This window comes from Dermacentor andersoni, chromosome 8 (genome assembly GCF_023375885.2).
Source record: "Dermacentor andersoni chromosome 8, qqDerAnde1_hic_scaffold, whole genome shotgun sequence".
Lineage (NCBI taxonomy): Eukaryota > Metazoa > Arthropoda > Arachnida > Ixodida > Ixodidae > Dermacentor > Dermacentor andersoni.
In genome coordinates this window covers 21,639,928-21,661,776 of record NC_092821.1, presented here as the reverse complement: position 1 = coordinate 21,661,776, position 21,849 = coordinate 21,639,928, and the positions used below count along the sequence as shown (strand labels likewise).

Here is a 21,849-nt window from a genome sequence, read left to right as displayed (position 1 = left end):
GCGTGTCCAAACCGACGGCATTGCGAGCACCGGGGAACCTTGCAGTCTCGTCGTACATGACCAGTGCCTTGACAGCGCAAGCACTGCATTGGCCTGCCAGGAACGACGACTAGGGCCAGCTCACCGGCGACCCTAATTTGGTGCGGGAGATCTTCCACCTTCACGCCGCTGTTGAGCTTGAGCAAGACGGACCGGGTAGTCGTCCCCTTGTCGTTGATACCCTGAACGCGCCATCGCTATCGGGTGACTTGTACGGCTTTACCGAAAGCCGCCAATGCCGTTCTTACATCTTCATCGGCCACACCATGTATTAACCAATGAAGACGCAGCCGCACCTGCTGATCCTGAGGGTCGACCACGATGCAGCGCCGCCCCTTTACCTTCAGCTCCTTGACTTCCAGCAGCCTTTTCATGGCGTCCGCGGTGTTCATAGTCACAGCCCAGACGTGGTTAATCTGGTAGGCCCCGAGGGCAAGCACTTCCGGCAGCAATCCTGTTGGGCCAAGAGCGTCCCGGAAATCTTCTACTTTGTAGGGTCTAGCTCGCACGTCGCCGTGCAAAAACACGGTGTTTAGCACGATGCGCCCCTTTGGCAGTGGAGGCAAAATAATCTGATAGCCTGCGTCTTCATCGCTGTTCCACCTGTTTCCGCGGCCAACAAAGGCCGCTGTCGCCGCTCCAACGGAGCTCATGATTCAGCGTCCGTCACGCTCGGTGGCCGGAAGTAGAATGACCGACTGAGCTAGCAGGCCGAGTGAGAGGAATGGCGCGGCCAACGAAAAGACAAGGGCGAGTCATTTTCCGTGCGCGTAGGCGGCGACGGCGAAGAGAGAGGGATGCGTATTTGCATCACGTAAGAAAATAAAATGTAAAAAATAAGGAGGGCAGCCATTGGGATATGCATAAAAAGAAACATCGTGGCCTGCGCAGGGATCGAACCTACGACCTTCGCGTTATTAGCACCACGCTCTAGCCGACTGAGCTAGCAGGCTTTTTTTTTTCTTTATTACCTTCTTGGTACATGTCAACGAAAGACATACAAAACAGTAATATGGCTTTACAAGTAAAAGATGCGAGCGGTGCACTGGCCAGCTCTCACCAAAGGATTAAAAGCGTTTCAGTTTGGCGAGGTCATCCATTAATGGGAGCCATTCCGGCTGTTCTTTTTGAGCCTTTAACACATCTCTTACATAAGACACATTTTCAATGAAATACTCTCGTACAGGGAGGATAGTTTCATCTGCATGCCTAAACGCCATTCGATTTTTCCATATACTGTGTAAGCTGATAAGCATAAACATGTCCCACGGCACTTCGTCACCGCTATCTACCGATAGAAATCTTATGCCGTAAGGTGATATTGGAAGCTCCTTTTTTAAAGTTCGTTGCAAGACGTCCCAGTGAAATACAGCGTCTGTGCAGTGAAGGAACATGTGAACTATAGTCTCCGGTTTTCTACAGATTAGACAGTTTGTGGACCATGGGACAAATATTCCTTTCTCTTGTAGCCATGGTTTCACGGGCAGTGTGCCAGTGTGCAGCTGAAAGAAGAATGATTTCATTGAGGGCCGCACCGACATCTTTTTCACTCTCTTCAGTACATTCCCTTCAGAGCCAACACAGTATATGGAACGGTACAAAGGTATAGGCAACATCGTATCAATAAGGTCTTTATAAAGTTGTTTCCTTCTAACATCAGCAAGATACTGTGCAGAAAAGCGAACTTTCAAACACTGAAAAGCGCGCACAACCTCCCAAAGAAAGCCCCGCACCCGTATGCGTTTCACAGGGCTGGATGATACAACATATTCAGGCAGTGCCTCTTTCAACCAAGTTTGCATTACCGTACGCAGGAAAGCATCTTTTTGGTCTCGGAGGAACATAAATCTTGACACAAGTTGCCTAAGAAACAAATGAGCCAAACCTAGGCCACCCTTTCGAACGGACAGAAATACATTTCTTTGACTTGTCCTCTCCCAACTCGACCCCCAAATGAACACTGCGAAAACTCGGTGCAATCTCTGGACGCTGGTCCGTGACATACACAGTGCCTGCAGCACATACCATACCTTGGCCACCAAAAAGAGGTTACATACTGTGGCCCGAGCAAAAATTGAAAGATCGCGGCCACCCCATTTGTGCGTACATTCGCGTGTGCGCTCATTTTCCGCTTCCCAATATTTTGCAGGTTCTTGATATTGGTCTAGTGGCACTCCCAAGTATTTGACAGGTGACGTTGCCCTCTGAACGCCCTCAAACATTTCAGGCGCATAATCCCATTTTCCGTGCCAGAAACCAAAACACTTTTCCCAGTTTATCACACTTCCGGAGGCTTTGCAAAACCTAGCCGCGTCCTTCACCACTTCAGTTAGACTTTCCCTATCTTCGCGAAATATGGCGATATCATCCGCATACGCAAGTACTTTGACTTCAGTGGACAACATCGTGAAGCCACGCACTTTTTCGTTTGATATAATTTTTAGGCAAAAAGGTTCGAGATACAGTGCAAACAACACTGGAGACAATGGGCACCCTTGCCTCACGGAAGAACGAACTGTGATACTTTCACTCAGCTGCTTATTAACAATAAGGTTTGCCGTACAACCAGCATATGCCATTTTGACACCTTCCAAGAGCACTCGGCCGACATTCACGTGTTTGAGGATACAAAACAGAACATGGTGGTTGACGCGGTCAAAGGCCTTTTCCATGTCCAGTTGCAACATGGCTACACGTTTATCAAAAGCATCGCAGCATTCTAATATGCTCCGTGCTACGTGAATATTTGTCGTTATCGTACGTCCTTTAATCCCGCACGTTTGGTGCTGGCCTGCGATACCTTTTATTACATTCTGCAACCTTCTGCCCAGAACCTTCATGAATATTTTATAGTCCACATTCGTGAGACTTATGGGCCGATACCCTCTGACTGACAATCTCTTAACCGGGTCTTCACTCTTCGGTACTAGGACGATGTGACTTCTTCGGAAGGACGGAGGCATCATCTGCTTTTCGTATGTTTCTTGAATTACGCTGTGTAGAATATGCGCCATGTCAGACTTAAACGCTTTGTAAAAAGCTGCGCCCAGCCCGTCGGGACCAGGTGATTTTCCGGAGCTTAACTCGTCGATTGCGCGCTCTACTTCCGCTGCACTAATCGGTGCCTCGAGCCCCAGCTTGACTTCATCCTCTAAGATAGGCATCAGCGCCAAGAACTCCGCCGCGAGGCCTTCTTCAACACGTGACTCGTGACCCAGCAGTCCTTCGTAATAATCGACAAACGCACGTTGAATAGTATTAGAGTCACGAGCCATTTCGCCCTTGTACTCTATCGCTTTTATATCGTTCTTTACTGCATATCGTTTTTCGTCGCACAGGGACCGCATTGTCGGCGTCTCGCCAAACCACAACCGTTCTGCACGTGCGCGTATAACCGCTCCTTTATATTTCTCTTTATCCATCAGTTCTAACTTATTTTTTGTTTCTTTTATTTCTTTTTCGTACTGGCCCGGCTGAGCACTTTCCAGCCTCAGCAGCAAATCTAAGCGGCTCTGAAATTCTTTTTCGTCTGCCTTGTCGCTTTGACGCAGCGCACTCGCTCTTTCTATAGCGATCAGTTTTATTTCTTCTTTAAAATGTTCCCATTTTCCAATAACGTCCCTCTGATCACCCGTTTGCAAACAGTCAATTTTTGCTTTTACTGTAAACACAGAACGTTCATCCTCAAGAAGCCTTATATTAAATTTCCATAGTTCCCAGTTGAATTTCGACCTTTTGGTCTTCGTTCCTATTGTAACCATTACCATGCAATGATCGCTGAACGCAACGTTTTTAATCAAGTAGTCACTGCACATTGGGACCAGGCCAGCAGACGCGTAAACCCTGTCAAGTCTTGCATGACTTGCTTGTTGGAAATGTGTGAACCGCAGACGGGCACATTCTGACAGAGCACTCCCGACGTCTTCTAAATTGTGCTCCAGGACAATTGCATTCAAAAGTAACGAGCTCTGGTTTCGAATGGTCGCGTTAGTAACTCTGTCTTCGGGCATGCATACGCAGTTGAAGTCACCCATCAGAATAATGTATCTAGGAGACTTCAGATAGGGCTGAACCATTTCGAAAAAAGCTTTGCGCTCATTTTCCTTATTTGGGGCATACACACACATTACGCGCCACTGTAAATCAAGATACGAAAAATCACACATCACAAAACGCCCGGTGTTGAAAACTGTAACAGATTCTTCAATAACACCTAAACAATTTCGAATTAAAATGGCACAGCCTCCTGACGTACCAACAGAATGACTCACGCATACATTGTAACGGCTTCTGAAAGGCTCAACCATGCGGTTCGTCTGAGCTTCACTTTCCACCTTGGTCTCTTGCACTGCCACTACGTCCACATCGTTCTCAAGCAGGAGGCGGCTTAATTGATACTGACGCCGCCTCGCTGCCAGTCCCCTTACATTAAAGGTGGCAAATTTAAGTGCTGCTTCTGTTCTGCCTGCCATTGGCGCGACAAATTAAATAGGCCGAACGGCATCGTGCTCACCTTCAGCCTTAATACACCGAGAAGTGAAGCTCAGCAATTTTCCCTTCTCAAGAGTTCTCGAGCCCACCCAAGAGGCGTGCTCGCGTTCTGCAGCAGGCTGGCGCAGCCTCAGCGCGCTGGCCATCGTAGTCCCGTTGTGGGTCGCCTCTCGTCCCTTGTCAAGCCAGAAGAGAGCCATGGTTGCTACGTCGGTGTAGTCTTCGCCGGCTTATTGTCCGGCGGGATGTTGGGCTTCGGGCGAAACGTCGGCCGGCGCTGCCATCCCGATTTGGGGGGTGGTCGTCGATACTCGCAGAAGGATGCTGAACCTCTTCGACACAGCCCTTGTCGTGTGTCCTTTTTCCTGGAGCACTACTGATGCTTGTTTGGACGACGTCCATGCCTTCTCCCTCCTCTTGAGGTTTTCCATGTACTGCTTCCGTAGCAGTACTTGTGCTTAGCTCCGCTGCGTCAATCTTCGGGGCTACAACAGCCTGCTTCGACGCAGTGGTCTGGTCTTGAGTCTGTGTCGCTGCCACGCCCCCCTTGACGTCGTTAGGCGCTGCCTGCGGCGTATTCTTTTCTGCTGTTCTCGCTGCCTCCTCGGATTCGTCCGCATCCATGAGAAGTTCGGAGTCGTCTTCTCCTCTCATGTGCCCTGTGACATTTGCGTACGTTTTGACGCACTGCGATTGGTCATGGTCGAAGCGACGGCACTGATTGCAACGGGGAACTTTGCATTCCCGTCGGACGTGTCCTGAAGTATGGCACCTTAGGCAAAGCGGGGCTCTTCCAGGAACCACAACGAGGGCCTGCTCTCCAGCAATGCGTAGCTGGTGAGGCAGGTCATGAATGGTGACTCCAGGCTTCATCTTCAAAGACACACAACGCGTTGACGAACCTTTGTCCATGACTCCCTGAACGCGCCAGCGTTCCTTGGCGACTTCCGTCACCGTTCCGTAAGGTGCAAAGGCTGTTCGCACATCTTCGTCTTGCACGTTGTACAAAATCCAGTGGATCTTCATCCTCACGTCCTGGTCGTCGGGATCAATCACAATGCACCGTCGTTCTTTAACAGTCACTTCACGGACTGAAAGCCGCTTCTTCATTCCGTCAACACTCTTGAACGTGATAGCCCAGATGTGATTCATCTGGTACGCCCCCAAGGCGACAACCTCGGGGAGCAGTGCCAAACGAACCAGTGCGTCGCGAAAATCCGCGAACTTGTAGGGCCTTGCTCTGACGTCGGCGTGCAAAAAGAGCGTATTTGCAACAATTCGACCTGTTGGTAGCCGCGGCAAAATAACTTCATAATCCTGGTCACTCGAGCCAGCAAACCTGTTTCCACGGCCAAGCTGGGCCGCTGATACCGCTCCGTTGGAGCACATGATGCGCACGTCCGTCACGCTCGGTGGCCGGAAGTGGAATCACTGAGCTAGCAGGCCGAGTGAGAGGAATGGCGCGGCCAACCAAAAGACAAGGGCGGGTCATTTTCCGTGCGCGTAGGCGGCGACGGCGAAGAGAGAGGGATGCGTATTTGCATCACGTAAGAAAATAAAATGTAAAAAATAAGGAGGGCAGCCGTTGGCATATGCATAAAAAGAAACATCGTGGCCTGCGCAGGGATCGAACCTACGACCTTCGCGTTATTAGCACGACGCTCTAACCGACTGAGCTAGCAGGCCGAGTGGGAGGAATGGCGCGGCCAACCAAAAGACAAGGGCGAGTCATTTTCCGTGCGCGTAGGCGGCGATGGCGAAGAGAGAGGGATGCGTATTTGCATCACGTAAGAAAATAAAATGTAAAAAATAAGGAGGGCAGCCATTGGGATATGCATAAAAAGAAACATCGTGGCCTGCGCTGGGATCGAACCTACGACCTTCGCGTTATTAGCACAACGCTCTAACCGACTGAGCTAGCAGGCTTTTTTTCTTTTATTTTAATTCTCTGATTGGTACATCACGTGCAAAGAACAACAGAACAAAACACATTTACAGAAAACATGACACTGAAAAATGTTTAAAAACGTCAAACACGCTTTGTTTGACGTGGGGATGATTATAATGACATGAGGTCATTCAGAACGGGTAGCCATTCCGGCTGTTCTTCGCCTGCGCAATATACATCCCTGGTATGGTATGGTATGAAAAACTTCATTTTGGTCCTGAGGGATCAGTCTGGGACTGATGCGGGCCGCTCCCACGTCGGTACAGAGAGGCCGAGCCCCTCTGCCATCACACGGGCCCTCTGGACAGCCCTGAGTTGGTGCGCCAGCACTTCACTGTGCAGCATGCGCTGCCACCACTGTTCACCTCGAGAGCCATCACCGGCCAACGCCAAGCAGCGCCACAGCATGTGTTGTAAATCGAGCAAACCCCCACACTTACTACAATAGACTGAAACCCCGCAGTCCGGATTAATTTTATTCATGATGACCGGGTTAGGGTACGTTCGTGTCTTCAGAAGCCTTAATGTAACCGCCTGCGGCCTATTTAATTTAGGATGTGGCAGCGGGAATGCCCTGCGCCTTAAGTAATAGTGCTTGGTGATGTCGTTGTAGGTTAACAGTTGGTCCCTGTACTCAGGAGCGGGAGATCCAGCCCCTTCAGGGAGTACACGGCACACTAATCCTCGTGCCTCCCTGTGCGCCACCTCGTTGAGGTTACGCGGGGCTCCCTCCACTGTCCCCATGTGCGCTGGGAACCAAGTAACTGTATGCGAAGTGATATCCCTACCCTGTAGCAGTCTGTTAGCCGGTTTCGCAACAAGTCCTCTCGAGAAGGCTGTGATCGCAGATCGCGAGTCGCTAAACACCAAAACTCTTCTTGAATCAATTAGTGCTAGAGCAATAGCCACCTGTTCAGCAACCCCCGGATCTTTGGTATAAATGGAAGCAGCATTTCTAACGCTCCCGTTGCCATCTACCACCACCACCGAATAAGCATTTTTACCATTAATCCATGCGGCGTCAACAAACGCAGACTGTTCCTCCTGATCCTTTGCCTCTCGCAACAAAGCCCTAGCTCTCGCGACCCGCCTCCCTACATTGTGCACGGGGTGCACATTCCGCGGAAAAGGACGAACCATGATATTCGCCCTAAGGTTCACGTTCAACTCGTGTAGGGGCGCCCTATCGAACGACACAGCCACGGCTTCTTCAATTGACTCTAAAATATACCTACCCGCTGGTGTACCTAGCAACCGCTCCCTCTGCGCGGTACGTTGAGCCTCAGCAATTTCATCTAAGGTGTTATGCAAACCCAGTTGTAACAACATATCGTTTGACGTAGTCATAGGCAGACCAAGCGCAGCCTTGATGGCTTTTCTGATTAATGCTTCCAATTTATTTTTCTCCCCCCTATTCCAATTTAGCATAGCTGCCACATACGAGAAATGACACATAATAAATGCGTGAACTAAGCGCATTGCACCTTCTTCTCCTAAACCCCTATGCTTATTAGAGATCCTTCTTATAAGTCTTATGGCCTCATCCGTCTTCTTGGTAATACGCTGAATAGTTCTAATATTCGATCCGTTTGCTTCAAGTACAGAACCCAGGACCCTGATTGCTTCAACTTTGGGTATCACCGACCCTTCCCTAGTATGAATTCTAATGCAAGGCTCAACTTCCGGTACCCAACCCCTCGGCCTTCGACCTAGCTTCTTGGATTTGAAGATCAACAACTCCGACTTTTTAGTGGAGCACTTGAGCCCCATGAGACCCAGATACTCCTCCGTAAGCGTCACCACCTGCTGCAGCCTAGCCTCAAGCTCTCCATCACTACCACCGACACTCCATATAGTAATGTCATCCGCGTAGATAGAATAGCCAATATCCTGGACAGTGTCCAGTCTATTAGCCAACTTCGACATCGCCAGATTGAATAACATAGGGGAGAGTACGGATCCCTGTGGAGTACCACAGCAACCCAATTTAAAGAGTTCCGACTTTATCTCCCCAAACCTGAGACATGTCCTTCTATCCGTAAGGAAAGCCTTGACAAAATGGAAAAGCCGCTGCCCCAAATTCAAGTCCGATAGCACCCGTAGAATGAAAGAATGTCGGATTTTATCGAAAGCTTTTTCCACATCAAGTCCAATTAGTGCCTTAATATCCCTTGTCCGCCGGTCAAGGATCTGATGCTTAATCCTGATCATAGCATCCTGAGTCGAGAGGCCGGGCCGAAATCCTATCATCGAGTGCGGTAAGACCCCATTGCCCTCTACATAACGCGTTAGCCTGTAACAGGATGTGTGAGCTATACTTTCTATAAAGTATTCTCTGGCTGGGCGTGCGTTTACATCCGCATGCCTCACCGCCATACGCGTCTTCCAAATTGCGTGCATACTCAACATAAACATATCATACGGCATGCCACTTTCACAATGAACCGGCAGAAAACGAATACTGTATGGTGTTATAGGGAGGTCTTTCTTTAAAGTTCGCTGAAGGATGTCCCAATGAAATACGGCATCCCAACACTCCAAAAAGATGTGATCAATACTTTCCGGCTTACGGCACAAGAGGCAATTAGTACTCCACGGAACAAATAGGCCCTTTTCCTCTAGCCATGGTTTCACGGGCAACGTACCAGTATGTAGCTGAAAAAAAAAGGTCTTGGCTGATGGCCGTACTACCATTCTTTTGATTCTTTTAAAGACATCTTTTCCGGGCCCGATTGCATACATGGTGCGATACAAGGGTTCTGGCATCATTACGTCGATAAGATCTTTATACAGCCGTTTTTACTTAACGTCGCACAAGTACTGCAGAGAAAAACGAACCTTTAATATACTGAACGCCGATACTACTTCGCGCAGATAACCACGTATACCCATTCGCCCTGCACAAGAAGTCGATACAATGAATTCAGGTAAATAACAGCATAGTCTGACTTGTAACATGGTGCGCAGGAATGGATGACTCTGATCTCGTAGAAAAGTAAACCTCGACACAATCTGTCTTAAAAACAAATGGGCCAATCCCAGCCCACCAGCTCTCACTGATCGAAAAAGATTTGTACGACTCGTGCGTTCCCATTGGGATCCCCAAACAAAAGTGGCAAAGATTCTGTGTATCTTCTGAATGTTTAGCCTATTCATGCACAGCACCTGAAGCACGTACCAAACTTTCGCTGCCAAAAAGATATTGCAGACTGTTGACCGGGCGAATATCGAGAAGTTTTTCCCTCCCCACTTATTTACTTTCTCTCTCAGCATTTCAGTTTCGTCCTTCCAATATTCATCTGGATCTTTATATCCCTCTAGTGGCACCCCGAGATACTTTGTGGGTACGTCCTTCCATTTCACATTTTCGAAAACATCTGGCATTGCCTCCCAGGTGCCATGCCACAGACCTACACATTTATCCCAGTTTATTGCACTACCGGACCACTTGCAGTACTTGTCGACTACTCTCACAGCTTCGCTAATACTTTCTTTGTTTTCACAGAAAACGGCAATGTCATCAGCATAAGACAATAATTTGACCTCCGCCATCATAAGCTTAAAACCACGTACTTTGTTATTGTGAATTATGCTCAAACAAAAGGGCTCTAAGTAAATAGCAAACAATAAAGGAGAAATTGGACACCCCTGGCGAACGCTCCCGGCAATATGAATACTTTCAATGACTTCTTTGTTAATGACAATGTTAGCGTCACAATTTTTGTATGACATTTTCACACCTTCTAAGATAACATTCCCGACATTTACATGTTCCAATACTGTAAAAAGTACGTCATGCACTACACGATCGAAAGCCTTTTCGAGGTCTAATTGTAACATCGTGATTTTCCTGTCCCATGCATCACAACATTCTAGGATGCTCCTCGCTGTGTGAATGTTCGTTCCTATTGTTCTGCCCTTTATGCCGCACGTTTGGTGAGGTCCTACGATTAGTTGTATTACAGTCTGCAGTCTTTTGGCTAGCACCTTCATGAACACCTTATAATCTACATTGGTGAGGCTTATAGGACGATAAGCACTCGCCGATAAAACCTTCACTGGATCATCACTTTTGGGTATCAGTACAATATGCGACCTTCTAAAGGATGGTGGTGAATCTTTTATTTCGTACGCCTTAGCGAAGAGCCGCGAAAGAGCCTTCGAGAGGTCATGCTTAAACGCTTTATAAAAAGCAGCACCAAGTCCGTGTGGACCCGGCGTTTTCCCTTCACTTAGATCGTCTATTGCTCTTTCTATTTCGGTTAAGTCAATTGGCATTTCAAGGCGTGCTTTGGTTTCATTATCTAATGTAGGCATTGGTGTCAAAAATTCACCGTGTAAAGAGGCCTCACTTTTACCGCTGCATCCCAGCAATCCTTTGTAATATTCGACAAACGCTTGTTGGATCATCAATTTGTCCCTTGTAATCTCTTCACCGTACGTTATCTGCGTTATTTCCTTACGTGAAGCGTACCGCTTCTCCTCGCTCAAGGATCGTTTCGTCGGTGTTTCGCCGAGCCAGAGGTGTTCTGCGCGTGCGCGTATAACTGCGCCTCTGTATTTTTCTATATCAATTATTTCAAGCTGATTCTTTATTTTTCTTATTTCTTCATTGAAAGTGCCTGGCTGCGCGCTCTCGACTGTCAACAAGTATTCCAGCTGACACTGTAGTTCCCTTTCTTTTCTTTTTTTATTCTGGTGTAAAATGGAAGATCTCTCGATAGCACTAATTTTTACTTCTTCCTTAAACCGCTCCCATGCGTCAACAAATCTCCCCGACTCAAACAAGTGCAATTTTTCTATAAGTACTTTCACATTGTCTACGAAGACTTTATCGTTAAGTAATTTGTTATTGAGTTTCCAACACTTCCACGAAAAACCTGACCTACTTTTTTTTACGCCTATTGAAAACATCACGACACTTTGGTCAGTAAACGCTACCGGCTTAACCTCATAACTGTTGCAAAGTGGTACAAGCACGTCTGCCACGTACGCTCTGTCTAAACGGGAGTGGCAATCACGTTGGAAATGAGTATAGACAGTGCCACTTCCTTTTTGCAGTACATTTCCAACATCATCTAGTCCACACTCCTGCATAATCGTAGATAAAAACAAAGCACTTTGATCCCGATCTGGCAATCCCTTGCTCCTATCTTCCTTCAGGCATACACAGTTAAAATCACCGAGCAGAATCACTTTTCTTTCACATTTTAAATATGGTTCAACAGTTGCAAAAAACCTGAGACGATCTTTAACGCTATTTGGTGCATATACACAAATGACGCGCCATTTCTGGAACAAGAACAGAAAATCACAAAATACAATTCGGCCGTCTTCACTAGAATAAACATATTCTTCCACAAGACCTAAAGAACTAAGCAAAAAAATGGCACAGCCTCCAGACGTGCCAAGGGAGTGACATACGCAAACGTTGTACAAATACCTAAAAGGTTGGACCATGCGATCCGTTTGCTCCTGACTTTCAACCTTGGTCTCCTGAACAGCTATCAAGTCAAGGTCATACTCGCGGAAGAGACGACTGACCTGATATTGCCTTCGTCTAGACCGTAGTCCACGAACATTCAATGTGGCAACCCGTAACGCGGTTCTAGATTGCGAAGTCCGCACGCCAGTAGGAACAGATCGCATGGTTCCTACCTCACACGTAGGCCCGGCGTCGCCGGTGCAAAACCTTGAAGGACTTGCGGGTATACACGCACACGGCGTGAGCCCGCCACACACGTCACATGATGCTGAAGCCATTCTAGCCGTGTCCTTTTCCGTCTATGGTTTTAATGCCCTTGGTTTAAGCACAACCCTCGTTGCTACGAGGGTGGCTTCCGCGGCGGTCGGGTGCCCGCTCCGATGTTGGGTGTGGGCTTAGTGCTGATTCGCCTGCCCGTGGCCACCTTCGTCGCCGGCTCACTCCCTGCCCCCTTGCCTGGTCGGCGCCGTCAGGAGCGACCTCTTCAATCGGTCGCTTTGGAGTTGCGCCACTTACGCCTGCACTCACGACGTCCATGTCTTCTGGCTGGCAGTTTGACGCGGTGGTATTCTTTCCTCCGTCTTTGTTGTTTTCGTCCACTGGAGCATCGTTGACCGCTTTGGTTGGCTCGATAGAATGCCCGACCTCTTCCGCGCGTTCCACATTCTTTTCTTTCTCCGTCGACAATTTAGAAAGGGGCGTGTACACGGGCTCCCCCATTCTGCTGCTGGCTGCTTCCTCTGCGTCAACTTGGTCCATGATGTGCTCCGAGACACGGTCGGCTGTAACCGTACCTGCCACCTTAGCATATGTCTGAGTGCATTCGTTGTCTTCATGACCATAGCGCCTGCACTGACCGCACCGCGGTATTCGAAAGTCACGTCTAATATGCCCCGTTCGGCGACACCGTAGGCACAGTGGCGCTCGGCCTGGCACAACCAGAAGTGTTGTCATGCCACCCACTCGAAGCTGATGTGGTAGGTCCTCGATAGTAACTCCGGTTTTCAGTTCCAGTGCTACGGTACGAGTCGAAGTTCCTTTGTCCGTGATACCATGGACGCGCCATCGCTCCTTCGATACTTGTGTCACCTTCCCGTAGGCCGCAAACGCGGTGCGTACATCTTCATCCGGTACATAATGCAAAAGCCAATGTAGCTTTAGCCGAACGTCTTGCTTATTTGGGTCGATAACGAGGCATCGCCTCTCCTTTATCTTGACGTCACCAACCGCGAGCATCTTCTTCATTCCTTCTGCTGTGCTGAAGGTCACCGCCCATAAGTGGTTCATCTGGAAAGCCCCCAAAGCAAGCACCTCGGGCAGCATTCCCAGACGAACCATCGTGTCACGGACATCTTCCACACGATAAGGTCTTGCCCTGATATCTCCATGTAGAAAAACAGTATTTGTAATACACGCACCTTTAGGTAACTGTGGCAGAACGACTTCATATCCTTGGTTTTCTTCGGCAAAAAACCTGTTTCCACGACCCATATGGGCCGCTGTATCCGCTCCATCGGAGCTCATGGTGACACAACCTTTCGCTAGCGCGTCCGGAAGTGGAATGACTGAGTAGTAGGCCGAGTGATAGCAATGGCGCGGCCAACCAAAAGACAAGGGCGAGTCATTTTCCGTGCGCGTAGGCGGCGACGGCGAAGAGAGAGGGATGCGTATTTGCATCACGTAAGAAAATAAGATGTAAAAAATAAGGAGGGCAGCCATTGGGATATGCATAAAAAGAAACATCATGGCCTGCGCAGGGATCGAACCTACGACCTTCGCGTTATTAGCACGACGCTCTAACCGACTGAGCTAGCAGGCCGAGTGAGAGCTATGGCGCGGCCAACCAAAAGACAAGGCAGGTCGTTTTCCGTTCGCGTAGGCGGCGACGGCGAAGAGAGAGGAATGCGCACGTGGATCACGTAAGAAAATAAAATGTAAAAAATAAAGAAGGTAGCAGTCGGGATATGCATAAAAAGAAACATCGTGGCCTGCGTAGGGATCGAACCTATGACCTTCGCGTTATTAGCACGACGCTCTAACCGACTGAGCTAGCAGGCCGAGTTAGAGGAAAGGGGCGGCCATCGAAAAGACAAGGGCGAGTCATTTTCTGTGCGCGTAGGCGGCGACGGCGAAGAGAGAGGGATGCGTATTTGCATCACGTAAGAAAATAAAATGCAATAAATAAGGAGGGCAGCCATTGGGATATGCATAAAAAGAAACATCGTGGCCTGCGCAGGGATCGAACCTACGCCCTTCGCGTTATTAGCACGACGCTCTAACCGACTGAGCTAGCAGGCTTTTTTTTATTTATTTATTGCCTGTTAGCGATACAATACGAAAAACAAAACATGGAATGACTCAATTCACAATTTTGAAATCAAAGGAAAACCACATTCACAATAAAATGAGGCGATAAAAACACCGGCTGTATTACACATTATACAGCTTGGTTAAAGGTATTTTGTTGTCGTGAGGTTGTCAAAGATCCATAGCCATTCTGGGGGCTCGCATAAAGACCTATATGCGTCACGTACATATACAATATTTTCAACAAAATACTCTTTTGCTGGTCGTGCAACTTGGTCTGCATTTCTGACCACCATTCGCGTCCTCCAGAGACTGTGCATGCACAACAACATTATTAGGTCGTACGGCACCATCTCTGTTTGCTCAACAGGCAGAAACCTTATCCCGAAAGGCGTTAATGGCAAATCTTTTTTGAGAGTTCTCTGTAGGATGTCCCATAAGAATATAGAATCCCAGCAATTCAAGAAAATATGCTCTATTGTCTCTAGCTTTTTACAAATGATGCAGTTGACGCTCCCAGGCACAAAGATACGTTTTTCCTGGAGCCAAGGTTTGACAGGTAGTGTGCCGCAGTGTAACATAAAGAAGAAAGTTTTTGTAGAAGCCTTCACAGGAAAACCTTTTACACGTTTCAGCACATTCCGCTCTTGTCCTAAATGATATGCTGAACGATAAATCGGTGTAGGGCACATGACATAAATAAGGTCCTTGTAAAGCTTCTTTCTGGAAACATCTGACAGATAATCTACTGAAAAATGCGCTCTCAGAAAACGGACACTATCCACAACTTCACGCATAAATCCTTTCACAGCTACATTACGAAGCGTGTGTGACGTAACAATAAAATCAGGCAATGCATCACACAATCGCAGTTGAATAACAGTGCGCAAGAACGCGTCACTTTGGTCGCGAAAAAACACAAATCTCGACACGACCTCTTTCAAGAACAAATGAGATAAACCTACACCTCCATTCCCCACCGCATGAAATAAGTTTACACGACTCATCCTTTCCCAGCCAGATGCCCACAAAAAAACAGCAAATATTCTGTGCAATTTCTGCACACAAATCCTTGACATACACAACACTTGTAACATATAAAACACTTTCGCTACCAAAAACAAGTTACACACCGTCGCAGCGGTGAAAATATACAAACTTCGTCCGCCGCACTTTGATGTCTGCGCTTTCATTTTTTTAGTTGGCTCTGCCCACTGGCTCGTTGCATCTTTATAATATTGAAGCGGAACACCAAGGTAGCTGGATGGCACAGTTGTGAACTTTACGCTTTCATAGCATTCCGGCTTATCTTCCCATTCTCCGTGCCAGAAACCTAAACACTTCTGCCAGTTTATGGCACTGCAAGTAAAGCTACGAAATTCTTTGGCATCTTTTACTGCTTCTTTAATGCTTGTTTTGTCTCCACAAAAAATTGCAATGTCACCTGCGTAAGACAAGATTTTAATTTCATGCGTGAAGAAACGGAAACCTCGTATATTCTGGTTGTTCTGCACTTTAAGACAAAAAGGTTCCAAGAACATTGCAAATAATAATGCTGAAATCGGATCTCCCTGTTTTACACCAGTTACAACTGATATTCGATCACTTAATGTCTTATTAATTATTAGATTGGTAGTACAATCAGTGTAAGCCATTTTTACCCCATCTAGGACCACCTTGCCAACGTTAGTATATTCCAGTAATCGAAAGATCGCCTCGTGCGCTACCCTATCAAAGGCTTTCTCAAGGTCCAGCTGTACCATCGCCACGTGCCCGCATACCATATCACAGCACTCCAGTACACTTCGAGCTGTATGAACATTCGTGAAAATTGTCCTCCCCTTTATGCCACATGTTTGGTGTTTTCCAACTACCAATGTTATTGCACTTTGCAGTCTTTTAGCTAACACTTTCATGAATATCCTGTAATCAACATTTGCAAGGCTTATCGGCCGATATGCTTCCACTGAAAGTAATTTCGAGGGGTCATCTGTTTTAGGTATTAGTACAATATGGCTTGTTTTAAAAGATGGAGGCATTCCACGGCTGTCATACGCTTCATTAATAACATGGTAGAGTATTTCAGCCAATTCCTGTTTAAAAGCTTTGTAGAAGGACGCGCCAAGGCCATCAGGCCCAGGCGACTTTCCTACACTTAACTCTTTTATTGCTGTTTCGATTTCATTAACACTAATGGGAGCTTCCAGTGTATTTTTCGCATCGTCGTCCAACCTCGGCATTAGTGGCACAAATTCTGTAAAGAAGCCTTCGTGTACAGGTGTCTTACACCCCAGCAAACCCGTGTATCTTTCAACAAATGCTTTCTGGATCACATTTTGATCAGTCGTGACTTCATCACGATAGCAAATTCTTTTGATTTCGTTCTTTGCGCCGTAGCATCTTTCGTCTCCCAGTGCACGCTTGGTTGGGGTTTCCCCCAGCCAGAGCCGTTCAGCCCGCGCTCTTATCACGGCCCCTCTATATTTTTCGGCTTCCATGGCTTCCATCTTTCTTTTAACTTCTTTAATCTCTTGAGAACAGCCCAGGTATTGTGGTTTCAGCATTTAAAAGATAGTCCAGAGTATTTCGCAGTTCTTTTTCTTCCTGTTTAGATTTGTGCCGCAGTGCGCATGCTCTATCAATTGCAGTAATTTTAACATCAATTTTAAATTGTTCCCACAATGCACCAATCCTGTCAGACTTATCAGAGTTAACAGCTTCAATTCTTTCTGTCACTGCCCGCATAGAAGTTTCATCATGTAGCAACTTTTCGTTAAGCTTCCAAAGATTCCAATTAAACAGTGAAGTTTTTCGTTTCGTGCCTATTTCAAACATGACCAGGCTATGGTCGCTGAAGCTTACATGCTTTACCATGTATTTGAAGCGTAATGGCATAAGGCTTGCTGAAATGTATGCGCGATCTAACCTGGCATGACTCGCACCTTGGAAATGCGTATACTGCACACAATTACCACGGAGTACATCCCCCACATCAAACATATATTTTTCTTGTGTAACTGTGTTCAATAGATCAGCGCTCAAATCTCTAATAGGTACATTTTTGACTGTGTCTTCAGGCAAGCATACACAGTTAAAATCACCAAGAAGCACAACTTTCCTTTCACAAGACAAAAACGGTTCAACATACTCGAAGAAAACCTTGCGCTCCTCCCTCTCTCTATTCGGGGCGTAGATGCACAAAAGACGCCACTCAGCTTCATTAAAAAAAAATCACACAGGACTAGCCGACCATTTTCACTGGTAAGGACTGCTTCCTCTAATATTCCGATACTATTGCGCAAAAAAAGGGCACATCCTCCGGACTTGCCAGCAGCATGACACACACAAACGTTATATCTTGCTTTAAAGGTCTCGACCATCCGGTCTGTTGCTTCCTGACTCTCGATTTTTGTCTCCTGAATAGCCAAAATATCTATGTCATTATCGAGCATTAGGCGACTAACTTGCACTTGCCGTCGTCTTGCTGTCAATCCCCGTACATTCAACGTTGCAATACGAAGTGCAGAAAGATTTGGGTCCATTGTCTTATTTTTTTTTCACAATACCTAATACGCTACGCAAATACAGGTGAGGGAGACTTACATCACCGGTCAGTGTGCACAGCAGGCGGATTCGTCCACACGGGTAATTAGCCCCGCTTCTACCTTGAAGACACTCAACTCAACCAAAGTCTCAACATGATTGTCCTCATACATACAGTTGAACAAGAAGGCAAAAAGGAACCCCCGCTAACGCGGAGGCACTCGCGGCCCTTGCAACCGGTCTGGTGGGACCGTCGGCTTGGGCTTGAAGCTGCTCCTACGAGTGGTCGTTGACTTCAGCGGCGGTGGTCCCACAGCGCTCGCTGGGTCGGAGCAATCCTCGTCGCTAGCCACCTTCTCATGAGGTCTCTTAGTGACAGCTGTTGCAGGTTGGCTTCCTTTTTCACTTCTCGGGAGTGCCTCGTTCTCCGAGTCATTCTGCGAAGCGCCACCTCCGAGATTTGTTTCCATTTCGGGAGTACTTTCGGGTGTGCTTGGGTGGGCCGGTTGTCGTTTTTCGTCCTCCGTTCTTACTTCTTTGTCCTTTTCAGAAGACGCTACAGGTGGGTTCTCTTGCCTGCTCGCCTTATGCCCACTTCCCACAGAAGCTTCTTCGGCGTCGGCCTGGTCCATAAGGTGCTCTTGCACAATGTCGCTTCCACCTATTCCGGTTACGTTGGCATAGCTGCGTACACACTGGCTCTCCTCGTGGCCATAGCGATGGCAGGCACCGCCGCGCGGTACCCGGCACTCGCGCCGTATGTGACCGGTGCCGTGGCACCGGAGGCAGAGCGGCGCTCTACCAGATACGAATACAAGCGCGTTGTCTTCGCCTATGCGCAACTGGTGCGGCAGGTCTTCGACCGTCAAACCGGACTTCAGGCGCAAGGACACCAAACGTGTGTGCGAGCCCTTCTCGTAACAGCCTGAGACACGCCACTTCTCTTTGGAAATTTCAATAACTTTGCCAAAAGGTGCCAAAGCCGTTCGAACTTCGTCGTCGGGCGTGGTGTGCAGGAGCCAGTGAAGCTTCATCCGCACATCCTGTTTGCACGGGTCAATAACAACGCACCGGTGCTCCTTGACGCTGAACGCCTCGAGGGAAAGTATCTATTTCTTTGCGTCTTCATCCTTGAAGGTTATCGCCCACGCATGATTCATTTGATAGGCCCCAAGAGCCAGCACTTCCGGCATAAGCTGTACTCTGACAAGCGCATCGCGAAAATGTTCTACGCGATACGGTCTTGCTTTTAAGTCTCCGTGCAAAAACACTGTCTTAGAAACCGTCATACCTGAAGGCAGATGAGGCAAAACAAGCTGGTATTCCTGTGTAGTCGACTCCGTAAACCTGATTCCACGGCCCTGATGCTGGGCCGCTTCAACCGCCCCAACGGAGCAAGACATTCTGCGACCGTACCGTACGGTAGCCGGAAGTAGAATCCGGCTGAGCTAGCAGGCCGAGTGAGAGGAATGGCGCGGCCAACGAAAAGACAAGGGCGAGTCATTTTCCGTGCGCGTAGGCGGCGACGGCGAAGAGAGAGGGATGCGTATTTGCATCACGTAAGAAAATAAAATGTAAAAAATAAGGAGGGCAGCCATTGGGATATGCATAAAAAGAAACATCGTGGCCTGCGCAGGGATCGAACCTACGACCTTCGCGTTATTAGCACGACGCTCTAACCGACTGAGCTAGCAGGCCGATTTTTTTTTCGTTATTGCCTGTTTACATCATACAGAAACAACAGAAGGATCTCAAAAACTTTTGAAATTGATCAACTCATCAAACAGTGTAACCCAATCAGGTGTTTCTGGCTGGGCTCGGTACAGCTCTCGCATATACGCTACATGTTCAATAAAATTTTCCTTTACAGGCCGAGCGTTAGTGTCGGCATGTCTTACCGACATTCGGGTTTTCCATATACTATGGAGGCTGAGTATCATTATCATGTCGTAGGGAATGTCGCCGTGATTCTCGACTGGTAAGTATCGGATTCCATGTGGTGTAATAGGTAAGTCCTTTTTGATAGTTCGCTGAAGGATGTCCCAGAGAAATATCGGATCCCAGCATTGGCCTTTGGCCCATCCTTCGAAACGTTACTCAGGACCGTCATATCCGAGGATGTGATACAACCATCGCATCATCGTTGGACTGAAGCACCGGACCTGCGTGGCTTGACCTTTGGCGAGCCCTTCTGCGCATGGAGTACTACCACAGCGTCACCTGGTCGTTTACACTGCGCTATAAAGCCGAGGACGGACGCTATGCTCTTCAGTGGGTCTTGCAGCGGCACGATGAGCACATGGTTGAAACTTGTCTGCACTGTCTTTCAGATTGCCGCTTGCACCAAATCCAGATGTCTCCAGGAATGTGCTACGTCTGCGCATGATCCCTTTGGCCCATCCTTCGAAACGTTACTCAGGACCGTCATATCGGAGGATGTGATACAACCATCGCATCATCGTTGGACTGAAGCACCGGACCTGCGTGGCTTGACCTTTGGCGAGCCCTTCTGCGCATGGAGTACTACCACAGCGTCACCTGGTCGTTTACACTGCGCTATAAAGCCGAGGACGGACGCTATGCTCTTCAGTGGGTCTTGCAGCGGCACGATGAGCACATGGTTGAAACTTGTCTGCACTGTCTTTCAGATTGCCGCTTGCACCAAATCCAGATGTCTCCAGGAATGTGCTACGTCTGCGCATGATCCCTTTGGCCCATCCTTCGAAACGTTACTCAGGACCGTCATATCGGAGGATGTGATACAACCATCGCATCATCGTTGGACTGAAGCACCGGACCTGCGTGGCTTGACCTTTGGCGAGCCCTTCTGCGCATGGAGTACTACCACAGCGTCACCTGGTCGTTTACACTGCGCTATAAAGCCGAGGACGGACGCTATGCTCTTCAGTGGGTCTTGCAGCGGCACGATGAGCACATGGTTGAAACTTGTCTGCACTGTCTTGCAGGTATGCCCGAAGTACAATTTTCCTTGTTATAGAAGCGATGATCGATGTGTAGTGCTGCTGCCTGGCCCACTGATGAGAGCGTTTTCTATTTTTTCTGTCCGTAGAATGTTGTTGATGTTATCTGGTGACGTCGAGACCAATCCTGGTCCCGATAAGTTACAGGAAGCGCTATTGCAATTGCTCGCAGGGCAGGAAAAAATTCGTTCCGAAATATCTTCTTGGACAGTCAAGTTTGCTTCCATTGAAGAAAGGCTAAATAGGCTTGAGACGTCAGTACTGCCAGTCGCGGAAGTGATTCCGCGGGTTCAGGAACTTGAAAAAACTGTCGCTCATCTTAAAAACGTGGTATTGAAGCTGGAAAGTCGGTCTGACGATCTTGAAAACAGGTCCCGCAGAAATAACCTTGTTGTCTATGGATTACCCGAACCCCATTCTGAGCCCTCCGGGCAACTACTTGACGCGTTCACAAACTTGATATCTGATAAACTTGGTGTTCAGTGTACAGACATTGAACGTTGGCACAGGCTTGGGGTGCGTAGAGGTGATAAGCCACGTCCTGCTATTTTCAAATTTTTGGACTACAGGTCAAAGATTGCAATATTAAAGAATGCCCGAAAGCTTAAAGGTACAGATATATATATAAATGAGGACTTCTCTGAACGGGTTCGAAAGATACCGTTCGTCTGCACTATGATTCCTTGCTGATAGACAATGTACGCTATGTACTGAATGAATCAGGTGATTCAATGATTAAAACCAAAAAGCAAACCTCTGCAGTACATGAAACTTGACTTCATTCCGATGCTAATTTCTCGCTGGTAAACGTTAATGCCCGCAGTCTTCTTAACAAAATTCAAGACTTTCACCACCTCGTAGCATTTTATTATCCTTCTGTGATTTGCGTGACTGAAACGTGGCTTGGTGAACACATCTTAGATTCTGAAATTTTACCACCAGGTTACAGCGTCCTCAGGAAAGATAGAAGTGACCGGCGCGGTGGCGGTGTGGCATTCTTCGTAAACCAAGACATTGAGTTTACAGCATTGCCTGACGTTCCTAACTGCGAATCA

General features: G+C 47.8%; 1 protein-coding gene and 7 non-coding genes across 8 annotated transcripts; all 8 read right to left on the bottom strand.

The window, feature by feature from the left end:
• Window positions 1-918: 918 nt before the first annotated feature.
• On the bottom strand, window positions 919-992 carry TRNAI-AAU (transfer RNA isoleucine (anticodon AAU)). The gene has a single exon. It is a non-coding gene; the product is annotated as a tRNA-Ile (tRNA).
• Window positions 993-1,093: 101 nt separating this feature from the next.
• On the bottom strand, window positions 1,094-2,261 carry LOC126526582 (uncharacterized). Its single transcript, XM_050174440.2, has one exon. It carries the CDS (start codon window positions 2,259-2,261, stop codon window positions 1,107-1,109), a length of 1,155 nt encoding a protein of 384 aa, XP_050030397.1. The 3' UTR covers window positions 1,094-1,106.
• A 3,881-nt stretch (window positions 2,262-6,142) lies between these two features.
• Window positions 6,143-6,216, bottom strand: TRNAI-AAU (transfer RNA isoleucine (anticodon AAU)). Its single transcript has one exon. It is a non-coding gene; the product is annotated as a tRNA-Ile (tRNA).
• A 166-nt stretch (window positions 6,217-6,382) lies between these two features.
• TRNAI-AAU (transfer RNA isoleucine (anticodon AAU)) lies at window positions 6,383-6,456 on the bottom strand. Its single transcript has one exon. It is a non-coding gene; the product is annotated as a tRNA-Ile (tRNA).
• Window positions 6,457-13,708: 7,252 nt separating this feature from the next.
• TRNAI-AAU (transfer RNA isoleucine (anticodon AAU)) lies at window positions 13,709-13,782 on the bottom strand. Its single transcript has one exon. It is a non-coding gene; the product is annotated as a tRNA-Ile (tRNA).
• Window positions 13,783-13,947: 165 nt separating this feature from the next.
• TRNAI-AAU (transfer RNA isoleucine (anticodon AAU)) lies at window positions 13,948-14,021 on the bottom strand. The gene has a single exon. It is a non-coding gene; the product is annotated as a tRNA-Ile (tRNA).
• Window positions 14,022-14,187: 166 nt separating this feature from the next.
• On the bottom strand, window positions 14,188-14,261 carry TRNAI-AAU (transfer RNA isoleucine (anticodon AAU)). Its single transcript has one exon. It is a non-coding gene; the product is annotated as a tRNA-Ile (tRNA).
• Window positions 14,262-19,437: 5,176 nt separating this feature from the next.
• On the bottom strand, window positions 19,438-19,511 carry TRNAI-AAU (transfer RNA isoleucine (anticodon AAU)). The gene has a single exon. It is a non-coding gene; the product is annotated as a tRNA-Ile (tRNA).
• Window positions 19,512-21,849: the final 2,338 nt, after the last annotated feature.